Here is a 24,027-nt window from a genome sequence, read left to right on the forward strand (position 1 = left end):
ACCATCTATATTAGAACAATTAACTTGAACCTTTAAAATATTCTCAATTTTGAACATATAATTTTACATGAATCCTAGTTTCTTAGCAGCTGCTCAAAATATTTCTAAACTACACTGTAAGTTTATTTTATTTTTTATCTTCTAGTAAAGTATTGAAGCTAACTATGCAAAGAATTTAAATGCATTATATTTTAAAATTCTAACTACCAGTTGTCTCATTATCTCACTTTTACATCTGAATAAACTTGATATGATTGATAGAGGGATGGCCAAAGGACCCACAGTTAATGACTTTCAAAACAGACTTCAGGCCCCAAACACTTTGCTCTAAATGCTGTGCTTGTGACAGATCATTATTACTTTAAGTGTAAAAGTACATTGTTCTAAACATTAACTATCAGACCAGAAGTATGCAACCAGACTTTCTTCATTTCTTCCTTTTTTTTCTTTTCTTTTTTCTTTTCTTTTGTTTCTCTTTCTCTTTCTTCTTTGTCTTTCTCTTCTTTGATTTATTGCTATTTTTACTAAAGGATCAATACTGTGGTTCCATATTCTATGTTTTTTCAGGGAGTTATTTTGCACTTTTAAGCAGAGTTGATCAGTGGCACTTGAGAACCATCACCATATCTTGCACAGAGATGGGATTCAGGTAGGAAACATAGGATGCTACCACTTGAATAACCATATTCCTCACCGAGAATTGTCTTGTTTGGAGGAAGAGCACTCAATGACAAGAATATTTATACAAAAACAAGATGCACTTATCATAGTTGGTCTAGAATCAGCCTTCTTGATAAAAGAGGAATTATGAAGAAGTGGTCAACGCATCTTCTTTGTATAACCCTCATGAAGAACTATTTCCTCCTGGCCATCCAATGAATTTAATTTTGAGGTCAATGAGCTGTTTTTTGTAGTCCATCTACCACTCTCCAGTACTGATGACTTCCACAGGATGAATGCTTTTGGTGGATAGAGCCTTCCTGCATAGTAGATGTATACAATGTATCTTCAAAATATTTAATCAAGTATTCCAATCTTTGGAGAAGTTGTCCTTCAAATGAATATCATGTTGTTGAAAATACTGGATATATGAGATGAATGGATTTACATATACTAGTGCTCAACAAATATTTGAAGATTGAACTTGTAAAAACGAAGCAAAATTAATTTATATAAAAGCCAGACAGCTAAACAAGTAGAAAAGGATAATGCTTATGTAGCTTGTAAAAGTATATGACATTTCTTTGATGCTTTCTTAATACTCACTGAACCATTTATCTTTAGTGTTATTTTTATAAAAAAAGTTTTTCTATTTCCAATGTGTGTTTGGTTCTTAACATTTTAGGGAATTTTGAAATCCTTTGAAGATTTGATGAACCCAATTAGATTCTCTCCCCAGAAGAATACTTCTCTAAATCTATCTGTCAAATTTTACTAATAAATATTGCTAGAGGTTACTAACTCCTGGGGCCTAATCACTGGACTCTGGAGATCTGTGTCTCACAGGTCAAGAATCCTTGAGCTGTTTACTACTGATAAATTTTATACAGCTGTCATCTTTAAAATTTCATAAATTAAAAAAATATATATAATGTTTATTTATTTTTGAGAGAGAGAGAAAGTGTAAGAGGGGAAGGGGCAGAGAGAGAGGGAGACATAGAATCTGAAGCAGGCTCCAGGCTCTTGAGCTGTCAGCACAGAGCCCAGTGTGGGGCTGGAACTCATGAATCATGAGTTCATGACCTGAGCCAAAACCAAGAGTCAGACGCTTAATTGACCGAGCCACCTAGGTGCCCCTAAAATTTCATAAATTTTTAAGGTAAGCTACATTACACAGCCTTTAATTTAGACATTAAGAAGAGGTAGTTTGTTTCCCCAGTATATTTAAAAGTTATGAGTAAATAAGAAAGAAATAACATATGTCTAGAACAACGTAGGTATAAAATGGATTAAGTACTCATGTTCAAACCTTGTACTGTAAGAATGGGGATAAAGACTGCGTTTGTTTCTATCACATTATTATCAAAGGCCAGAGTTTTAAATCCATTTCCAACTCTTGGACTAAAACTCACAAAGAGTAACTGATAGGTCATCTCATTTCTACAGTCACTTTGCTTTTGCAAAAAAAAAAAAAATGTGGGAAATGAAAAAGTATATTCCTTTACACACTTGTTTTTTGCATTTTTATTTTTCAAATAGCACAACCTGAGCAAACATTTTTAACATGTTTTCTTGAATTTATTATTATGGAAAATAATAGTATACAAGTAGCCACCTTTTCTTTGCACTTAGTTGTGCAAGGCACATTAGTTCTTATTATCCTTACTACCCTATGGGGTTGGTATCATTACCCTTAATTTACTAATGAGAAAAGTGAGTCAGAGAAGTTAGATAACTTGTAGCTAGTAAATGATAGTATTGGAAATTAATCACAGATTTATTTAAATTACACTGCTTTTTATAGAGAAAAATCTTATGTGTGAAATCAGCATCTTCCTGTTGTTTTTAACTGCTTCTAGGAGTTTGCAGTTTCCTGTAGAGCAAGACGGACAAATACAAACAAAGGTACATTTAGTGGCTGTATTGTTAGGTGTATGAGGGTAGACATGCTTAATGAATATCAAAACCCAGAAAAATAGAGGCAGTACTCTTCTCCTGGTTGTCTAAAGGACAGGTTTTCCTTTCAAATTCAGTCTTCCTTACTGAGCCACTTGGTCCCCAAATGGTGCCGCATGTACTTTTTTGAAATCAATAAATCCACAGTTGTATTAAGAAATATTTTATTAACAAAACAGTAAATTCCACTTGCTTAGCATTTCCAATAATGGAGAAATTGGCCTTGCAACAGAAAAAACAAAACAAAACCCTTAGATACCCAATCACACAAAGCACTAGAAGGGTAGGGTCATGTGGCCTTTCTTTGATGTTTTGGGGATTGACCACCTCACACATTATTGTAGTATTTGTTTTTTTGTTTTAAAAAGGCAACACATTACATGGATAAAAAAGAAGCATACTCAATCAGAAAAGTTACAGTCTAGAGATGTAATCAAATTTATGCCAGGTAGTGTGAAATCCTGTTAACTGCCAACTATTCATGGAACCCTGATACATTTGGTATGAAGATACTTGGGATCTTATTCATGTCTTTTTTTTCTCTCTAGCTCATGTTCCTCTCTTTTCTTTCTCCATTCAAAAAGAAAGAAAGAAGAAAAAAAATTGCTAGATTTTGTGTAGGCCAATAACATTAAAAATATTTTTACTGACAATATTAGATCATTGCATGAAATTTTAAAATTTATGCTGGAAAGAAATATTGAAATCAACCTCAACAACATCCTTCATAGATATACTTCTTATAAATACCATTATTTATTTTCTATCATATTTTAGAATCTTTCCAGATGGAAACTAGTTTGAGTTCAATAGAGCAAATGGAAAAGCAACCATTTCTTTGTAAAACCTCAAGATGTAAATTAGTGGTTTCATTTTTACCTTCTTATTTCACTGGCTTTCCCTGAGTAAGACTGAATTAGAGAAAAAAAAAAAAAGACATGAATTCTTAAAGCGAGCAAATTAAAAAAAAAGAAGAAGAAGAAAATCTGAAACACAAGTTATGGATACTAAATTTTAGTTTTAAACCTCCACTTTCTGGGTCATGAAAAGCCTTTTAGACTTTTCACACACCACAATTACTTGGCAACCATAGATAGTGGTGATTTGCTATGAATTATACATATTTCTAAGGTGCTGTATGTCTGAAATCCAGGCCACTTCTTGGCTTTTTTCATCAACTGAAGTATCGCAAAAGATGTTTTGCATTTTTTGCCTTTGCTGATTAAAGCTCATGGTAAAGGTATTCTCTTTTATGAAATCTAAAATCATTCTTTTAGGAGATGTTAAAGTAATGCGACCAATTTTTACTGAGGCATCACCTTCCAATCTAATAATGCATTTCCTTTGCATTACCTGCTCATATTAATAATTTATTGCTATGAACATCATTGAAACAATATGCAAAAACAAGTGTGTCATCTATACTTTTCTATCGCTTAATGTGTGTTAAACTAAAACTATATTTAATGATATATATGTAAAACCAGAAAAGTTAAAATATGGTCAATAATCAACAGAGAATGATATTTTTAGATGGATACTAACACAATTGTTGAAAATACTTTCTTAGTTGAGAAAATGTTTACTTTCCAAAGTATTTATCATGCACATCAGGTTCAGAGTGTGTGTGTGTGTGTGTGCGTGTGTGTGCGTGTGTGTGTATATATATATATATATATATATATATATATATATATATATGATTTTATTGGAAACAAAGTTTTCAATTGCAGCAGCCAGGGTTAAGCTGTAGATTAACCAATTTTGCTTCTGTAACCTCCCAACATAATGTTTCATATTCATGCAGCAATACACCAGTGATATTCTATTTGGTAAGAAAAGGTTCCATTTCATTAGGGACTAAAATCTTCCCAGGGTTTCTTGGGAGCATGATCTCAATGAAGCAAATCACCCCATTTGTCACTAATACCTTGGCACAACTATCTTCCTTCCTTCCTGCTTTTCAATTTGTCAGTAAATATTTGCTGTTATATATATATGTTCAGGTTTTCCATCATATCTGATGGATTCCTCTGGATGTGTGTGTCTGTGTGTGTGTGTGTTTGTGACTGTAAATGGTGAAAATATATGAAAAATGTGAGTATTTGGGGGAGAAAAGAAGATTATAAGATACATATGTATATATTTTACCTTCTAATTCACACCTTTCATACAAATACTAAAACTTAATTGCAACAGAATGAAGGCTGTACATGTTAGAAAAAAAAAGTAGCTGAGTCTTTTTATATACATTCATACATATCTTCCTTAGAATAAACACTACATTGTAATTTTTTTTAAAAAAGTAAGTAATTGTGGCAATTTATAATGGTGGCAAAAAAACAAAAACCAAAAACCAAAACCAAAACCCTGAAATAATTGTTGCTCCGATGTCATAAAACTCCCTATACTTAGCAACACTTATAACATTGAATTTACCAAAAATGGCTGAAGAGCAGAGATATATTTTGCATTTTCTATACAACAGGCTATAAAACGTCACTTATCACAGTCCAGAAAGCACACAGAGATGGATTTTATATAAACATATGTAATAACATATTAAGCGTGCATGAAAATTTCCCAATGATTGCATCTATGCCCTCTTGGGTTTTTTTTTGTTTGTTTTGAAATTTTAGTGTGAAAATGTGCCTTATATTTCACATTGTTGAAAATAAGGCCTCCATACTTTTTTATTCTCTCACAACCAGAAAGGGGCTTTTTGAATGTGTTCCTACACAAGTCTTCAAAAAAGCCAGCACTTTGTTTCAAATGCAAGTTCCAACCACTGTTCCAGCTGCGCCAGGGGGTAAACCCAAAGGTTTGCAGTTTGGGTCATTCCAAATGACACCGTCTTCTCTGGCAATCGGGCTAACTGACTTCTCAGGAAAGCGCTAGCACTTTGGCTAAATCCAGGATCATAGGTAGCTTCTTTTTTTTTTTTTTTTTTTTTTTTTTTGGTGTGTGTGTGTATGTGTGTGTGTTGTGTGTTGCGTTGTTTTTGTGTTGTGCCTTGATGTTGTAATACTCCTTTGCTTTATGAATGCGTGCGGTCATCACTGTCTTTTAGAAATGTTCCAGCAACATAAAGACAGGCAGAGTAAATGAAAACACTGTGGATGTTAGGGAATTTATTGGCCCCTGTTTGTTTTTGTTTTTGTTTTGTTTTTCTTTCTTTTTTGGAGAAACAAGAGCATGAGATACTTGTTTTTATTTTTTTAAAAACAGTCTTTCCTTCCTGATTGCATTCCCTGTCTTCTTTTGTATGTGCTTCGTAAAAAGGAAAGTAAATAAGTTTATATTATGTCTCAGATAAAATGAAGACTATTTCTATACAAGGGTCTTTTTTAAGATCTTGGGATCAGACGTAATACTCTTTATCCTTGTTTTTCTTATTTTTGTTGGCGCTTTTCGCACTGCTGGGTTGTTTCTCCTTTACAACAGCCCCGTTGGACTGTGCTGAGTTACTGATGTAGTTTCGACTCTCATCCACATGATACGAGCCTTCATCCCGGTTTCTGTACTTGTACATGGCATAGAGGAGAATGAGAATGCACAGGGCGGCGGCAGCTACGATCCCCACCACCATGCCTGTGGTGCTGCTGGACTCCCGAATCACTTCCGCTGAGCCTGGGTACGGCTCTCGCCCGCCTGCTCGGGTTGGGTTAGCTGTAGGAAAGAAGGGGAGAACAACGTAGTGTGATTACCGAGTTCACCGAATGCCCAAGAGCTATATTAACATGTACCATCTATTTGCATGCCTAAACGAGTAACACCTACGGCTTTAGGAAAGGTATTCTGCTGCTGCTAAATGTAGCAATCCCTAGGCCTCATGGTCACTAGAGACTAGGGACTAGGAATCAAAGCACTTGGGGAGAGAGCTGTTGCCATCTTTTCTTTATCAAAGATCAATTTTATTAACATGATATTGTAAGTGCAGCCCCAAGTAAGCTTCTGTAGCTCTTAAGGGCCACGTTGATGTGGTAGGTGAAAAATTATAAACCCAACATGGTAAATACAATCATAATGACACTACCTTATACTATCAGAGGGTATTAATTTAACAACCAAATTGAGGTTCATATGGAACACTTGGGCTAGCTCTGGAATCTGAATTATTATAGCTAAATTTAGTATTATTTTAGAAGTCATAGTGCCTCATTCAGTAATGAATACAGTATTGAACAAAAAGATAATCTAGGCATTTTGAATAGACTAATTGCTTGCTTGTAAAACTGTGATGTTAGTCACAGTTTACAAACTAAAATAAAAATAAATCCTTTTGTGTTGGAGGTTTTATTCACATAAGTATATATGTATCATCCATTCATTACCAGTGGTTGAGTGATGACCAAAACTAAATTTGGGAGGGGGAAGTAGGAAAATATTTTTTTCTCAGTTTTATAGGCTATCTAGGTTGGGTATGAGTCAAATTTCAGTACTTAATAGATAATGAATAAAAGACTGGCTTGCACATTTTTCTTCTACTGGCAAAAATCTCATTCAGTGTTTCCAAAGGATAAATAAAGCTCTTCCATGAGTATAAGAAATGGATTACAGGGTGCATTAATATCTTCTCCAAGGCATAGTTAGGCACCGAAATTGGGGATAAATGGAGAGAAAAAGTCTTGGGATTTAATTTGTAAATGGGGGTGGGGCACCTATTTTTCTCTACACAATAAACTTATTCTTTGAAAGAATTTTTAGAAGATAAGCAACTGTACAGAGATAAAAATCTGTCCTATCTCTGACCCTAGGTCATTTTCCTCTATGGTTTATGTTTTCTTTCTCTGAATCTGTGTCCTCTCTTTTGTCTTACAGAACAAAAGATTACTTTTCAGATGTAGTGGATTAAAAATGCTATAATTTTCAAAATATTATTTTTTCTAAATTAGGCAGCATGAATTAAAATAATCTCAAGGTTGTATATATATCAGATATATAGGTGTGTGTGTGTGTGTGTGTGTGTGTGTGTGTGTGTATGGTTTGTGTGTTTATAGAAATTGAACAGTTCAAGAACACTAAAGTTGTGCTTTTATTATACTACTATTAAACATCATTTAGTAGCTATTTAATATTTTTACAAAATTTCCTATTTAATACTGGGAGTAATTTATCAGCCATAGCTCTGTACTGCTTTGTAATTAATTCCATTTCCGAACATCACCAAGGTTTCTTCTGCCTAAATGTGGGTTTCTTGCTGTCACTTTCCTTTCCTTCCCCAAACAAAGCCTTACAAATATAGTCACTTACAAAGTAACAGCTCTTGGTCTCAAAGCAGCAATATGCTGTGTTCTGGAGCTGTAAAATGTATCAGGTGAAACCTTTCTATGCTGAATATGTCACTGCTTGTTTTACAAAAGCCCATGTAATGTTGCTGAATAAAAAGCCTTGGAGTTGCTCCTGTGGCCAAGGTGGAACCAGACAAAGACTATAATCCGCAGCATTTGATTACAGGAAATTAATTTCCTCTCAAGAAGAATAGAATGTACTGCAGGAACTCTGTCACTACCTCACAAACCAGAGGCAGCACTTTCTCTTTCAAATACAGTCATCTTTGCCAAAGTCTGCCAATTAACTCAGCTGCTAACTTTCGCTAAATGACAACTTTTTACTTGCTCATTTGTGGATCACTCTTTTAACATGGTGTCTCAAGAGCTAAAGAAAGGATTTTATTTAAATGTTACCTAAATCTTTTCCCCCAACCTGATGGTGTGTTTTTATTTTAAACACATTTTTGTAATTATCTCACTTTGTCTGTCAGAAAAGAATAGGGAGAATGGAGACAAAATCCTAACCATATAGTTCATGCTAGGAAGACTTGAGAGTTTTAAAGAAATGCAGGGTTTAAATGTTCTATACTAAGAATGTATATGTTCATTTTTTTCTAGTTAGGATTTGGTATCCTAAATGGACTACCTTATCCAAGAATTGTAATCTTATTTTTATCTGCTCAAATATTTCTTTATTATTTTATTTTATTTACCAATTTACTTATTTTTTTTTTTTGAGAGAGAGAGAGAGAGAGAGAGGGAGGGAGGGAGGGGCAGAGGAAGGTGAAGAGAGGAATCCCAAGCAGACTCCGTGAGCAGCACAGAGTCTGACTTGGGGCTTGATCTCACAACCTGAAGATAATGACTTGAGCCAAAATCAAGAGTCTGATTCTTATCTGACTGAGCCACCCAGGCACCCCACTGCTCAAATATTTCTGATCTATGTTCACAACAACTGTGTAGGCAGCACAGCAGCCACAAATTGATATCAACAATTGATGTTACAAGAATGAGATGTAAAGACCAAAGCAAAGCCTCAAACGCTTCAAGTCTGCCATACAGGCATTCGATAAACACCTCCTGTTTAAGGAAAATACTTGCCTTTTTTTGCAACTCCAGCCAAAACGTTGCCTAAATATCATGCAGGCCTAAAAATATCTCTGTAACCCATATGTAAATAAAGATTCTAAATATCGTTTTTTAAAAATAACCTACCCAAAATGCTAAAACCCAATGATAAAACATTTTATCCTTTTTTTCCCTTATTCACATTAAAAAATTAATAGCCACCATTGATATTATTATAGGCCTGTTTGGAATATGCAGTTGCTTCCATGTCTCACTGATTATTTAGTAATTTTTTTCTGTTTTTGCTTCAACTCTGAAGGGTAAGTGACATTTTTCTTAACTTTTGTGCTAATATCAGAACTATTTATACACTAAAGACATCTCTCCCAGATGTACAATAAAAGGCTGAGAAATTTAAATACATTTATGAATTATAAATGTGGCTTCACTTATTGTTATTAATGGTTTATTTTGATGATCACTGGAAAACCTCTGAGGAAATTTCATATTAATTTAAATGTAGAGAAGAGTAGAAATGGCTCAAAAGGCTAAATGCCTTCCTATATAATTTGACTACAATTTTATATCAAAGAGAAACTCAGTCCTCTCTTAACCCTTTATGACAATGAGAAAAAGGGAGTTTAATCAGCAAAATCCATAACCAATTCTTTTATTTCCTGCATTTGAGAATTTTGTATTCCCTTTACATTCCATAATACATTAAATCAAGACATTTTAAGTAAATAAAACAATCTATATGTGTTTTCTCAGCAGTGCTAAAAAAAGCAAACAAATGAACTAAAATGTACTTTTACTCTATCTCCCTTTCTCTATCCCACCATGTGATGAGAATATTTTAAAAGCAGAGAAGAACACTTTGAAAACACTTATAAAAAAGAGAGTAGGGGAGGGAGCTAAAGGCATGGAATACGTACAAATTAGCAGTAATTTGTACTGCTTACAGGTAAACTGTAACTGACTTAGAAGTAAAACGAAGCTAACTGGACCAGAAGCATAAGGGGCCAAGGTCCATGGAAAACGTTAGCAGGACTGGGGATGGGTATTAAATAGGCCAAAGCATGTGAGTATCCTTTGGTGTGACTGGAAACGCAAGTTAAGCTTTCAACTGCGGTGGTGGCACACATACTTTGATTTGAGGCTAGGTTGCAAGCCAAAAAAAAAAAAAAAAAAAAAGTAGGTGAAATATCCTAAGTGTTTATGCCCACTTATATCCTATTTCAGTGATTCATAAAGTAGAGAAGCATTGTGAATCACACACAATTTATGCAAACACTGAAACAATAGATTATTTTACTCCCATATAATTCATGCCCATCATCACCTACCCCTCAGAATCAACTGGAATGGAGTGTAAATTACAAGGTCTACTACCTGTGGGGAAAGCACATATGCACACCTGAATGGCAATATGAAGGCTTTTGATTTCTGCTGGCATTTTTGCCTAAATGATGCAGAAGCCATTTACTGCATGGGCAAGGACAAAAAGCTTTCTAAAGGGTTATAACCTCTTTTACAGAAGCTACTTGTCAACTAAATGGCTATGAAAATATTCGTGAGGCTCATGGACAGGTAAACAGGGTTATCATAATGGACAGATGAGGGGTGCCTGGGTGGCTCAGTTGGTTAAGCACCTGACTTCAGCTTGGGTCATGATCTCATGGTTTGTGGATTCGAGCCCCATGTCAGGCTCTCTGCTGCCAGCTCCGAGCCTGGAACCTGCTTCGGATTCTGTGTCTCCCTGGCTTTCTTCCCCTTTCCCACTCATGCTCTGTCTCTCTCTCTCTCTCAAAAATAAATAAAAAACATAAAGGGCAGATGAAAACTGGTTCTTTAATTCTCTCTTTCTCTATCTCTTTCAAATATTTGGCAAGATCTGAGGGTCTCTACATAGTCTTCTTTGGCCCTAATTAATAAGGAATCCTGTATGTTAGCTCTGTGAATTTTCTTGTTTTTCATTGATTGATACCATGATTATTTATGTAGGCATAGTCTTTCATGTATTAGGACAGTTATTAACATATTTCCACATCACACCCTAACCCAATTTATCATATCAGATAAAAATTCATTATGGAAAATGCACAGCAAATGTAAAAGACATACTCCAGTGCCTTGTCATATAAAAACATTAATAAATGCATTTGTTGCTTTCATAAAAAATTAAAAAGTAAACTATTTAAAATTCTAACTTATCCTTAAGTTTGCTGAGATAGTTATTTTAAACTACGAGGACAGGAAAAGAAATTGTCCTGATGTATGTTCTTTCTTTATTTTTGACAGTCTTTGGCAGTGCATCTGTGAGAGAGCATCATTTCCCCCAAATAAGAACTCATTTAGATCCAGTTAAAAAACACCATGGAACAAACATGTTTAAGTGATATATTAAGCTACAGCAGAGAACAGAACGGAGAAGACTGTGGCAGGTCTCATTTCTTACCAGCTCCTCTGGCGTATCTGCCACCGACTCCACGTTCCTCACTGTTCTTCCTTCTACGTCTTCCCCCCTCTCTACCTCTTCTGTGCATCTCTCTCCCAGTTCAGCACTTGTCCTTGAAGGTGGCCCTCAGACAGCACAGTGGGCCAGCAAGGTGTTCAATGAGTAACAAAACTTATTGCCAAGTTCCTAATTTCAAACCACAATACAAAATAGTCCTTACTGCCCCCCCCAAAAGTCTAAATATGATTGTCTCATCAGAACATAGTCTTTGTGTTTCATATTGAAATGCTTTACTTTATAATACAGCCTTCTAAATTTGTTTATAGAATACAATTATATGCCATATATATGTATATATATATTTATTTATAAATGCTATTTTATTACCAATAAAAACTTTTGTTATGCAGATGAGGATGTGTGAGGAGCACATTAAGTCATTAAGCTTTGCACTGGGGCCTATATTTATCAGTTTGCCACTGTTTGTATCTAGTCATAGCCTTAGTTTATGCAAATGGGGAGTAAAAAGCCCACGTTTATTTAGCAGGATAATTCACAACTAAAGTTCTAAAATAACTATGCATTTTGGAAGGTAAATTTTTGAACATTAGTCAATTTTTCCAAAGAGGTTTCACTTTGCAATGGAAAGTGTTTGGCATCCTTTGGTTATTCTTTCTGAGACTAGAAAAATAGCAATCAGGTATTGTTATTAAAAAATAAAACTGCACTTGATGTATGTTTTTATGATCCTGCACGAGAAATGATGCTTACAGTCCTAATTCCTGTCACATAAAATGACAGTTTGGTGGGTGGTGGGACCTTATATTTCCATTGATGAGTACACTAAGGCAATAACCATGCCATTAGATGCTCTTTTTATCACTCAAATTGTCATTTTTATGAAACTATTTTGTATACTTGGATGAGCTGTTCTTTCACTGTAATCTCATTATATTTATGTTGTTTCCAAACTTAGCTTTGTAGGGTGAGATTGCAGTTTCTAGGCAATTCTTATTGCTGGTTTTATTTCTTCAATATAGACTGTTAGTGTATAGGTACATCATCAACCATGACCCTGTCACATCAAGGATGAAGTAACAGTTTCATTATATGCTGAAGACAATGAAAAATCAGCTTTTGAGTTTTAAGAAAAAAAAAATAAGATATTGCCAATTTTAAGAAATAGTAAAGAATAAAATACACCAATGGTTAAAAAAAAAAAAACCCAGAATATGAGCTATACATTTCAGATCAGTAGGGGTATATAACGGATTATAAAACTCTGCGATGTTCAACATTTATCATTCTGCTACTTGGAATTGTTAGATAACCTGCCTTACAATAATCCTTTTAAAAAACTACTGGCAAGATGCATTTATTAAATTTTTTTCTCACTGAGAGTCTTTGACCAGTCTTTCTGGTTTTATCATAAATTAAACTAAAAGTAATCAATTTTAAATTTCTTTCTCCTCCCCACCTAGGAAAAAGAGCTGCCTAAAATGATCTCATTAGAACAGAGCACTGTACTGTGTTTTAATAGATGTGGAAGTTATTATAATTCTAGGCTAGTCTTCAAAATGGTTTCAGATTTATGCGGGAAGATTTGACTTTTCCAGTACCCAGTTTCATTAATACTGTGAAAAGAAAATTGAAATTGTAGGCTCCTGGGGTGTTTGTGAATTGAGATTTGCACAGTTTTGTTCTCCATCTCTAGAAAAATAAAGTTTATTATTTTTTCCATTTCTGTGCTTCAATACAACATGGGTCAGAGGAAACAATTACAATGCAGTCACTCACAAGAATGCATGTTTAAATGACACAGCTGCAAGAAAGCAGGTAGGCAATGATTTGCATGGCGTGCACTAATTTCAATTCATACTATGGTTGTCTGAGAAGTGATGAATGCTGGATGTTTCAAATCCCTCTCATTTTCCCTTCCCATCAACTCCACCCATGCCTTGCACATTCAGAAGTTTGCTCAGGCAGGTCAGACAAAACGCTTGAGAGAGGACATGTGTGATACATCATAGCCCTTCTAATGAAATGGAGATTCAGAAAGGACTTGGAAATCAATAAGCCTATGCCACCTGTGTGGCTGAAGGTCTAACATTTTTCCCTGCTACTTTCAAAGGCACAAAGGCACATGTTTAAGGGGAAGTACAGAGGCTACCACTGGGGGACTGAAGGACTGTTATCTTCACCAGGAATCTAGGTACTATGTGGGAAGGGACACTGGCCACAGAAAAACTCATGTGCCTGGAGGACAGAAAGCACCAAATAGAACAAGCTCCTACCTCAAATGGCACCACATGGAATTAAAAAGGCGATGGACAATCAAACCCTGTGTGACTTCGGTCAAGTGAAAACTAATTGAAGAACACACACATTCTCCCTCATCTCTGGGGCAAGCCATAGGATCATGGCATTTACTGAAACCTGTTCTTCAATCACCTTATACTCTGTAAACTATGTGTCTATAGCTCAATCATCTGCAGGCTTCATACACTTTTACATGGTCATTGTACCCATAAGGCTTTATTAGAACGCTTGAAAGTGTCAAGTATCAATGTGACTACCATTCTCCTAGCCCTTTTTGATCTGCCCACAGCTACCGACTCAAACTTCTCTTCCATTTCTCTCAAAGGAATTTGCAGTCATAATTTTATTCTGGCAATAAATAAAATTGCCCAGTTCCCACAGGCCAATAAAGTTCTACCTACATGGCTGGCTCATAGGATCTTTTTCATCATGCCTAGCTGAATACTACTTATTCCTCAAAATTAGCTTGATGCGCCATCTTTTGTGAAGTTTTCTAAGAATATTCACTCTTTCTGTCAACTAATATATAGTGAAGTATAGTTATGTTCCAAGGACTTTACTAGGCCCTGGGAGTATAGATAGATAACCAAACACACTTGACATCTGCCCTCATGGGCCTTGATATATAATGAAGGAAAGAGACATGCAACAAAAAATCATGAAGTTAAAGTTGATACAACAGTTGGAGCCAGCATGTATGATGAAAGAAAATGGTAGCTACCATGCAGGAGTAGAACAGGGGTTTCTGATTTAGACTGGGGAGTTGGAAAGACCTTTCTGAGTTTGTGACATTTTGGGTGAGACAGGGAAAAGGACTGGAGAGTAGTCAAGTGAAAAGTGGCCAGCAGAGTCTTCTAATCAGAAGGAATGAGGAGTAATGACTTAGAGGAAAGAAAAAGTTTACTTTTCAGAAACTAAACAAAAGCCTGAGTGGATGTTGCATAGTAGATGTTGTGGGAGAGTGAAAAGAAATTAGAAGATGGATATAAAACTTAACACACAGATCAGAGGCCATGCAAAGGAGTCATACATGATAAGATCAGCATATCTGGCTCATAAATAATAACGCTTTTATGGGAAAAAAAGGTGTCACTAACAGTGAAAACGCAAATGAAAAGGAGAAAAGAAATATTTGTAGTACATATGACAGACCAAGAGTCAATACCTCTAAAATACAAAGAGCACGTATCAAGTAATATGGAAAAAGTAAAACAAACAATCCACTGGAAGAATGGACAAAAATGTGCACAGGCAAGTAAAGAAAAGAAGATCTGAATGGGTGATTAAATGTAAGACAAGATGCTCAACTTAGAATGGAAGTCAAAATAAAATAAGGAGGTTTTTTTTTTCCAACAAACTTACAGGAATAAAGAAGAAAGAAATGGTGACATGGTAAGCATATTTATTTGGGAAATGGGCAATTTTGCTGGTGAGAATATGAAGTTTTCAGTCATTTTTAAGAAGTAATCTAATAACATCTATTAACATTTTAAAAAAGATTAAATTGCAGCTGGAGGATGGGTACATGTGAGTTCATTATACAATTCCCTCTAACGTTATATGCTTGAAATTTACAATAGTAAAAGATAAAAAAAACCCAAATATTTAAATCATGCAACCCCAGTTTGGGGAATACAGTCTACATAATTAAATACACCAGCACATAAATATATAAATATAGGATGTTTGTTATAATGTTATGAGAGGAAAAGAAACAAAGGGAAAAACTTAAGAGATTAATGACAAGGTTATGGTTGAATAAATTATGGAACACCCATAGTCTAGAATTTTAATAAAGTTGAAAATAGGAGTTAGAGTTAAATATGTTGACCTGAAAGATGTACATAACATGTCAATAAAGGAGAAAAGCAAGTTTAATTCATATAGTGTGCATCCATTTCTATAAAGCAAGAGAGAAAAACAACTCTTTTTATGTATTTAATAGGAACATGGTGAAAGGTATATGAAAGATTCACGCCAAGTTGTTATTATCGGTTCATGTATGGAGGTGGGGGGGGGAAAGGGGAAAATAAAATCAGGTAGAATTAAAATCACATAATTAAAATTCTTTAACAAGTATTTACTGAGTAACAACAATTTACCAGGTACCATGTAAGATGTTGAGGATATCAAGGTACCCAAGAGTATTAGAAACGCAATGGAAAATATGATAAAATAAGACAATTTTAAATTTAAAAATGCAATAAAAGAAGAAGACACAAAAAATGGTACTAAGAGAGAGAGAAATGAGGCTTTAGACCCGGACATCAGGAAAAGTTTCTTGGAGTGGAAGGTATTTGAAATGAGACTCAAAGGAAAAGAAGGATCCAGGTTTCTAGATTGAACTCTGGAAAGCCACTAAGGATTAAGAAGGAAAACGTTGAAACAGAACGGCCTGAAGCTGCAGGAACAGAAACAAGAAGACTGCATGGGAGGATTTGCAGGAAATCTAACTTAATCCCCATCTTCCCTTAACCGTATTTTACATCATCCATTTTAGTATGGGGCCCACACTATTGTGAAAGTTTACTTAAGTTTTTCATTTCTGTTGGGTGGATTTTTTGCTTCCAGTCTATATTGCTAGTCCTTTTATAGTTACCTGTAACTCTATTTGTTTTTTCTACCACTTCCCTCACCTTCTAACATCAAATGAAGATTGTGCACACAAGCTACAAGATGTATGTTTTCTGATTGATTAGAAGATGAGATTTTTGTAAGTTCATAAATTTTCAGGAGTAGACTGGGGTGAATTTAACCATTAAGAAAATGTGAGAGACCTCTGATTTCAAATTTTTAAGTAAAGGTAATAAACAGGGAGGCAAGACACTGGTAGTGACATTGCATTTCATCATAAATATGGTTTCCTCAACACTTCCCTAACTCCCAGCTTCTATAATATCTTCAGTAAAAGAGGGACTTATGATATTTATTTAATTAAACCAGAAATCACTTCCCCTGTGCTTATGCAGATTAGGATCAATTTATATCAATGCAAGTTATCATATCTGCATTTATTTTCCTATGCCTTCAAGTAATAAGCCACTTAATTCCAATGACTAAATCACTAAGTTATTTAAAGTCAACCAAGTTAGCAGTCTCCATTTTGATTCATTTGGGTGCTTTATTTACATCAACATCATGTGACACCCATAGCACTACAAATAGTTGAGAGCTAATTTGGAGCTCTTTTCTCAAAATAAGCAGAATAGTTGCAGAAGTTTCTAGAGTACTTTTCAAGACTGTTACTATTGCAAAGTAAGTTGAAAAGAGGCCCATCAGCCAGGTCAAGCTTTCCATATTTATGAAGCAAAAAAAAAAAAGCCATACAGAAAATAATTGAGAAAATGAGTTTCAAAGCTAGGGAGCCTGGAGAGTTTGTGTTTTTCATCAAAATGTATTACATTTCATAAATGCAAGAAGAGCTATATTTTGAAATGTAGATTGTTCTCTCCATTACTGATTTTTACTCCACTATACTCTTCAATAGCAAAATAGTTTCTTTTCTGGTTGCTCAATGACTAAAACACCCAGAAATTGCTTTTCATTTTTTTTAGGTTTATTTATTTATTTTGAAAGAGGAGAGAGTGCCAGGAGAGGAAGGGCAGAGAGAGGGAGAAAGAGAATCTCAAGCAGTCTCCATGCTGTCAGTGCAGAGCCCAATGTGGGGCTGGGTCCCATGAACCATGAGATCATGACCTGAGCCCAAACCAAGAGTTGAACACTTACCCTCCTGAGCCACCCAGGAGCCCCCAGAAATCACTTTCCTTAAGATGCATTTCACTGTTTTACATACATAAAGTTGAACAACCAATTTTTACCAAAACCCAGAGGATTCATTCCAAAGAATTCTCAGGCCTGGAACTAGGAATTTGGTGGGAACCTGGTTTATAGGAAGACAAAGATGGCACCATGATTATAACTAGAGTAGTGAGGAATGTGCATGTGTGTACACGCATATGTGGCTGTATTATTGTTACAATTTTACAAATTGTTAAGAGACCTTTCGTAATTTGTTATCCACTGCTAACATTGTTTTTATCAGAAACATAATGGTTATATGTTATTTACCTCCCAGGGTCACCATGAGAATCAGATTTAGTAGAACAATAAACATGAAAGTGCTCAGAGAAGGATAAGGTTCTGTATAAAAACAATGACGGTCTGATTATTTTCCGTGTTTTCCACACAAAAGGTATGGAATCAGCAGCTTTCCCAACAATGACACAGTTCTGCAGTATGTACTGCATGCCATGGCTCAATCAGTTGTGATGGTGACCACCTCGTACATTATCTTCTCAGGGGTCACTGCATTCAGGGACTTCCCTAACATGAATGGAGGCCCTGTAAATTCAAGTGACTAAAAGATCCCTTAATTTCCAAGGCATGTTGATTCAGGCTATTAATTGTCATGCTGAATGTAGAGCTTGTTTCTGTTTATCTGAGAAACATTCCATCTTTACAGATCAGTGCTTGCTGGCTCCCATGGTTGGAGTGAATTAAATTTCTCCCTCTTTCAAAATTTTATTATACTTTATATTTTTAGGTATCATTAAATCGATCACCCGAGACCACTCTTCAGTAATCACTGACAGCAAGGCCTATTATCTTAGAAATAATAGCTCTTCTGATGAGGTTTTAGGTTTCTTTCTAAAACTGTTAGGCCAATTCTTTGTTCCTCCTTCCTTCTTCCCTGCTCTGGAATTCTGTGGTGTACTCTGAATGAAATACAGCGTATGGTCTCTACTGCGGATCTGTATGCTGGGTGCTAGGTGCACTCCTCCTCAACCAGGGTTCCTGCACACCATCTGTATAAGTCCAGGGCATTTTGGGAAATGGGGCAATATGTAGTTTTCTTCATTTAAAACTGTGTCTGCTCACTTTGGGTGATCATCTTGATACTGCTGTCAGAAAGCTATTGCCGTCTTTTGTTGGAAAACATCTCATTCTTTCTGGTGAAAGTACAAAAGCTAAGGTGAAGAATTAGCCAGGTTTTCCACTGAGTCCACCAGAAGAAAGCATGTCAAGCCATCCACCATGGGGGCGAGTCTGGCGCTTATGGCTGGTTAAGTCACGTAGCCCAGTCTTCCTGAATGTCTTAGGAGGAAGAGCAGGCAGATTAAAAGAACAGGCAGGAAGGTTAATCATTCCTTCTTTCAAGAGCTCTGCATTGTTTTCCTCCACAAATAAAAATTACAGTTGATATGTGCCCTTTTCCCATCCTCACAACCTAAATTTATCCAACAGAAGCACTGCTCTTGTCTTGTTAGTTTCAGAGTGGCTACTGAGAAAAGTTTTATGTAAATAGAATTCAGAAACACTTTTAAAAACTTTCTAGGTACTAAAGTATCAATTACTAACATTTCTCCTTCTTGCCACGGGTAATAGGTGTATCTCCATTTATAGTATGGTACACTCCTGAGTCAATTTGCCAGTACTACTAATAAAAGCTAATTTACATTATCAAAAGTTCTTTGTGTTGGATCGAATGCTAAGTGCTCTACATGCATTGTCTCTTTTATCAGCACAACAATATTGCAGGTATTTAACCTTATTCATGCCATTTTGCAGATGCAAAAAGTCAAGTCCACAGAGGTTCAGTGCTTTGCTTCTGATTATACAGCGAGTGGCTAAACTCAGACACTCCAAAGTTTGCTCAAGGAAATCTAAGATTTTAGTGTGCTTATAGATGTGACAACGTTGGTACTTCTCTTTCTACTAATTTTCTTCATTTATTTGATGGCCTCTGTCTGTATTGACATCTTTAATACATCCATTTTTTAACCTGGAAAATTAATTAAATGTTCTTGTCTTTCCTATTTTATTACCAAAGCCAGGATTCTTATAATCCTGAGATCGGGTAAGGAGTTAATAATGATGATGGTGATTTAATCAACAAAGTCAGATGACAAGAGGTGAGACCTACAGACTGCAGCCTAAGGTAGCATTTGCTGCTCCTTGGAGCCCATGAACCAACAGAGAAAGCATATTATGAATCTTCATGGAGACAGCATTTCCTGTAGGGTACTATTCAGAATATGCTGAGTTACCTCTGACATTATTTGAGGGAAGGTAGTTAATAAAATATCAAGAAAACTCCACAGGAAACCAATTTCATTACTAAACAGGTATTTGATATATATCACAAGAATCCTCCCAGATTTCATGTTTCCATAAGAGATGGATTTACGCTATGTTTTTCTAACCGTTTGCCACATTTCTTCCTTCAGGGTTGGTGACTATTTTTAAAATGACAACACATCTCATTGTCTCTTTCCAAAGCTCAAGGGGACATGTCACACTTTAGAAAGGCTCTCATGGTATTTTAGTATTTTCTAATAAGGACTTGTGATGTGAAAGTTTATTAATGTTTTAAGGTTGGATACATGCAGATTGCCTAAAAATCTATTGTGTACTCATTATCGAATAGATTTTTGTTACTTAATATAGGAAGCTCTGTATTAGCAGCCATGCACTTTTTGTAGACATTCAAATAAATGCTTCAATATAACACAGTAAACTCACTCATCTGTTAACTAAGAATTATAAGCAGCCAATCATGTGTTAGTTAAGGCTTTGGACTAGAGCCCACTCTCTCTAACATCGAAAGGGACTGTGGCTCATTTTTGACTCACATCAAATCTGTATGTCTTATGAGGACGTTACTACAAGATGGAATAATGTATCCACTGGCATCAAACCAATGCTAGTAGAAACAGGTCCTCCACTCACCAATATACCATAATAAGGTATATTATTTGTTATACATTTAAAATGTAGACAGGCATTTTGCTAATCACTGGGTATGCATCATCCTCTTTCAATCTTGTAACAACTCTATTCTGCCCATTTTGCAGACTAGGAAATTGAACCTCAAAGAGACTAAGTAACTTCCCCAAGATCAGGAAGGGCTGCAACTTAAACTGGTTCTGACTCCAAAGTTACAGCCAGAACTAATATTAACTCCCTGTTGTGTATCACAGTTCTTACAAAATGCTCTTAAGGGCTTTTCTAATGTGTGGCAATAATCTATTCTATTTTGCTGTTTTTTAAAAAAAATTCCAAAATCACAGATAGGTCCAAATAGTTTACACTGAATGTAAATTGTAGTGTTCTGAAAACCAAGAAATAAAAACCACCTTTTGTTTATTATTTTGTGTCCTACTGATTTCCTGCAAAATTAGTTTGCTCAATAACACTCATTTCCTGGAAAGATGGAATCCTCTGACCAAGACCTTAATACTCCCCACAGCTTGATCAAACTTTAGATGGGCTTCTTCCTGCCTCTAGGCCCTTGGCCTCCCTTTCTTTTGAGCATTTACTTTAGAAAACTTGTAATTTCAAATTTCTTCTCTGACTTTTTGATATATAAATATTTTTAAAAGCCTCTTGCTAGTGTCACAACCCAGGATTCTTTTTCTCAAGAACCTGAGAGCCGTCCCTTTGAAATATAATCTTCAACAATGATAGCTCCCAATCTCCCAATTTCTGTGGGAGGGTAGTAGCCTACCTTGGAAAGGGAGGGGGCCTTGTTCCAAGTTGTAACTAAACCTCCAACCAGGAAGATATTTCAAGGAGGTTTACTTTTTCTTTGGGTGAAGCCAATCAGCAAGCCACAGGTAGTCTATGATCCCACCACAGATCTCTCCAGTCTTCTTTTTTTCAGTTGAGTTGAGTTTGAAGTGAGCTCAGTTTGAGTTCTGGCCTCCATGTATTACAATAATCTTGAATCTTCCTTGACTATTTAACTTTGTCTAATATATTTTTTGTTTTGACATTACTGCTCTCAGAAATAGGGGAAAAGTGCAAATGATGCCTAATGACTTTCCTGTATTTTAACCATGCAGCATTCATTTTTATTCTAGTTTTCTGAAGAATTAAATTTACATGGGGAAAAAATGGTTACTACACTAGAATGTTACACACCAAAAGCCTCATAGTCCATCAGTGCCCCAAATCCAGGTGCCTGCTCTGCTCCTGTATGATTTGCAGGGCCCCGATTCTGTGTGATTGGTGCTGACTGTGGCCTGGTGCTCAGGAGATACTCTAGATGTTTCCAAAAATGAAGTCCTAATTATTGCTGTTTTTCTGGCGACAGCTCAAAATTTACATTTTAACAGCAATGTATTGGCTATTATGGCTAATTAAACTTGCTTTTGAATAATTACATAATATATATACAAAATTTAAATGTAGCACAAAATTATCTTCTAATCAGGCTCTAAAAATATGATCTAATAAGCGATATATTCCTTTAAATGATTGTGATTACTTATTTAATGAAAAGATGCACCTTGTTCAGTATACATATCTTTTTTCCTAATGTGGTTAATGAGATCACTTCAATAGAAATCCTTTGATCTTTTCTCAAAATAACACACTGGAAAACCACTCAAAATTGCATGCTAATTGTAGTAAATTTAACCTAATGAATAGTAATACATGTAAAGGACCTTTTGCTATTAAATTTAAATTTATGCCAGCCATAGAATTATTTAAATGAACATTTAAAAAAAATTAATCCTATATTTGTGAGGTACCTGAATTTTAGAACAATCTTCTGCATACCAAGAAGTTAAAAGCCTACCTTTTCTAAATTAGACAGCTTAGTAGCTCTCTCATGTTACAAAAAGTAACTTAATCTCTCTGAATCTCCCTCACTATGAAAATACTGCAGAGTTTTGTCTAATAATGAAATATAATAATGTTTATGAAATACTAAGAACGATGAAGAATAGAGAATGAATCTCCAAATGAAAACAAGTTATTACTGTTATCTAATAATACTCATATAACCTGAACCCCAATCAGTGTGATCCAACTGATGAGCAATCAACAGGTATCCTTTGAGGGGCTATAGTGATCACCTTATCCCCATTAGTTTAGCTAATGCTTAAGAGATTGCCACAAAAATGATGATCTTCTTCTTTCATAACTACCCAGATTTTTTTATTATTCAGTAAGCTTTTCTTTTTCTCATTTGACAAAAGTTTTATTTGAAAGTGGCCCATTACCCTATTAGCTCCTTCCCACCCACACACACATACATAACAAGCATAGACAAATCATTCTTAGCATTATAAATCTAAGAGGAAATTGTCCTTCCTAAGCAAGACTCCCAGGAAACAGGAAGCTGGTCCTGTTTCCTCTGTAACAAAAGACCATTTATTTATTCATTAGGAAGTTCCCACACCAAAGAGCATCATTCTCTTCATTTATAGTCTTAAATTATCAGGATAAAAATCATCTCTTCCAGGGGCGCCCAGAAGGGTGCTCAGTCAGTTGAGTGTCTGACTCGATCTCACAGTTCCTGGGTTTGAACCCTCTTGTCAAGTGCTCGCTGACAGCACAGAACCTTCTTGGGACTCTTTCTCTCCCTCTCTGCCCCACCCTGCTCTCTATTTCTCTCAAAAATAAATAAACTTAAAAAAAAAATCACCTCTTCTGATTTCTTCAGGAGTTTTGAGAAAGGGTTCTGTTTAGAAGAGGGGCTCAAAACTAAGATGTATGGACACGTTTAAGGGCCATTTTGGAATGTAAGTAGTTTGCAGGGTTGCCATTTTGTCAGCCTACTAAGTGAATCACAAATATAAGACTTCAAAGAAATCTATTTCACAGAGCCTTATGTTCATGTGAAAAAAGAGAAGTCTTGCAAAATATGTATATTTACATAATACAAACAGTAATAACAGCAAACACTCATAGCATGTATTATGAACAAGACACTGCTCTACAACATGCTTTCCACATATTAATTTTTTTTTCAACATTTATTTATTTTTGGGACAGAGAGAGACAGAGCATGAACGGGGAAGGGGCAGAGAGAGAGGGAGACACAGAATCAGAAACAGGCTCCAGGCTCTGAGCCATCAGCCCAGAGCCTGACGCGGGGCTCGAACTCACGGACCGCGAGATCGTGACCTGGCTGAAGTCGGACGCTTAACCAACTGCGCCACCCAGGCGCCCCACATATTAATTTTTTTAATCTAACAACACTATCTGTAGTTTGAGGGAAAGGCACAGAGGTTGCCAGTCTTTTTGAGAAGAAGTATGAAGAAAAACTCATCCGCTTGTCATATGTCCAGGCAGCTGAAACCAGGCATTTTAGGGCAATGGTGGCCTGTGACCTAGTTATCACTGGCTGCTTTAGATTTCCACCTGTGGTTCTAAAAGTTGAGCTTCAATTAGACCTAAATTGTATAGCTATGCTCTCATTTTCTAAAATACTAAGTTTATACCAATGTGAAGTTGTCACCCAATGCTAACCATGCAGGATGGTGTGGCTGGAATCAAGCA

The 24,027-nt window shown here is 35.6% G+C and overlaps 1 protein-coding gene across 1 annotated transcript in view; it reads right to left on the reverse strand.

Moving 5' to 3' along the window:
* Positions 1 to 5,236: 5,236 nt before the first annotated feature.
* Positions 5,237 to 24,027, reverse strand: part of LOC115511232 (neurexin-1-like) — a 699,173-nt gene continuing 680,382 nt past the window's right edge. The window contains 1 exon segment of the mRNA XM_030311788.1: positions 5,237 to 6,285. Within this exon segment, the coding sequence (XP_030167648.1) occupies positions 5,978 to 6,285 (308 nt within the window). The 3' untranslated portion in view covers positions 5,237 to 5,977.

This window comes from Lynx canadensis, chromosome A3, assembly GCF_007474595.2.
Source record: "Lynx canadensis isolate LIC74 chromosome A3, mLynCan4.pri.v2, whole genome shotgun sequence".
In the NCBI taxonomy this organism is placed as follows: domain Eukaryota; kingdom Metazoa; phylum Chordata; class Mammalia; order Carnivora; family Felidae; genus Lynx; species Lynx canadensis.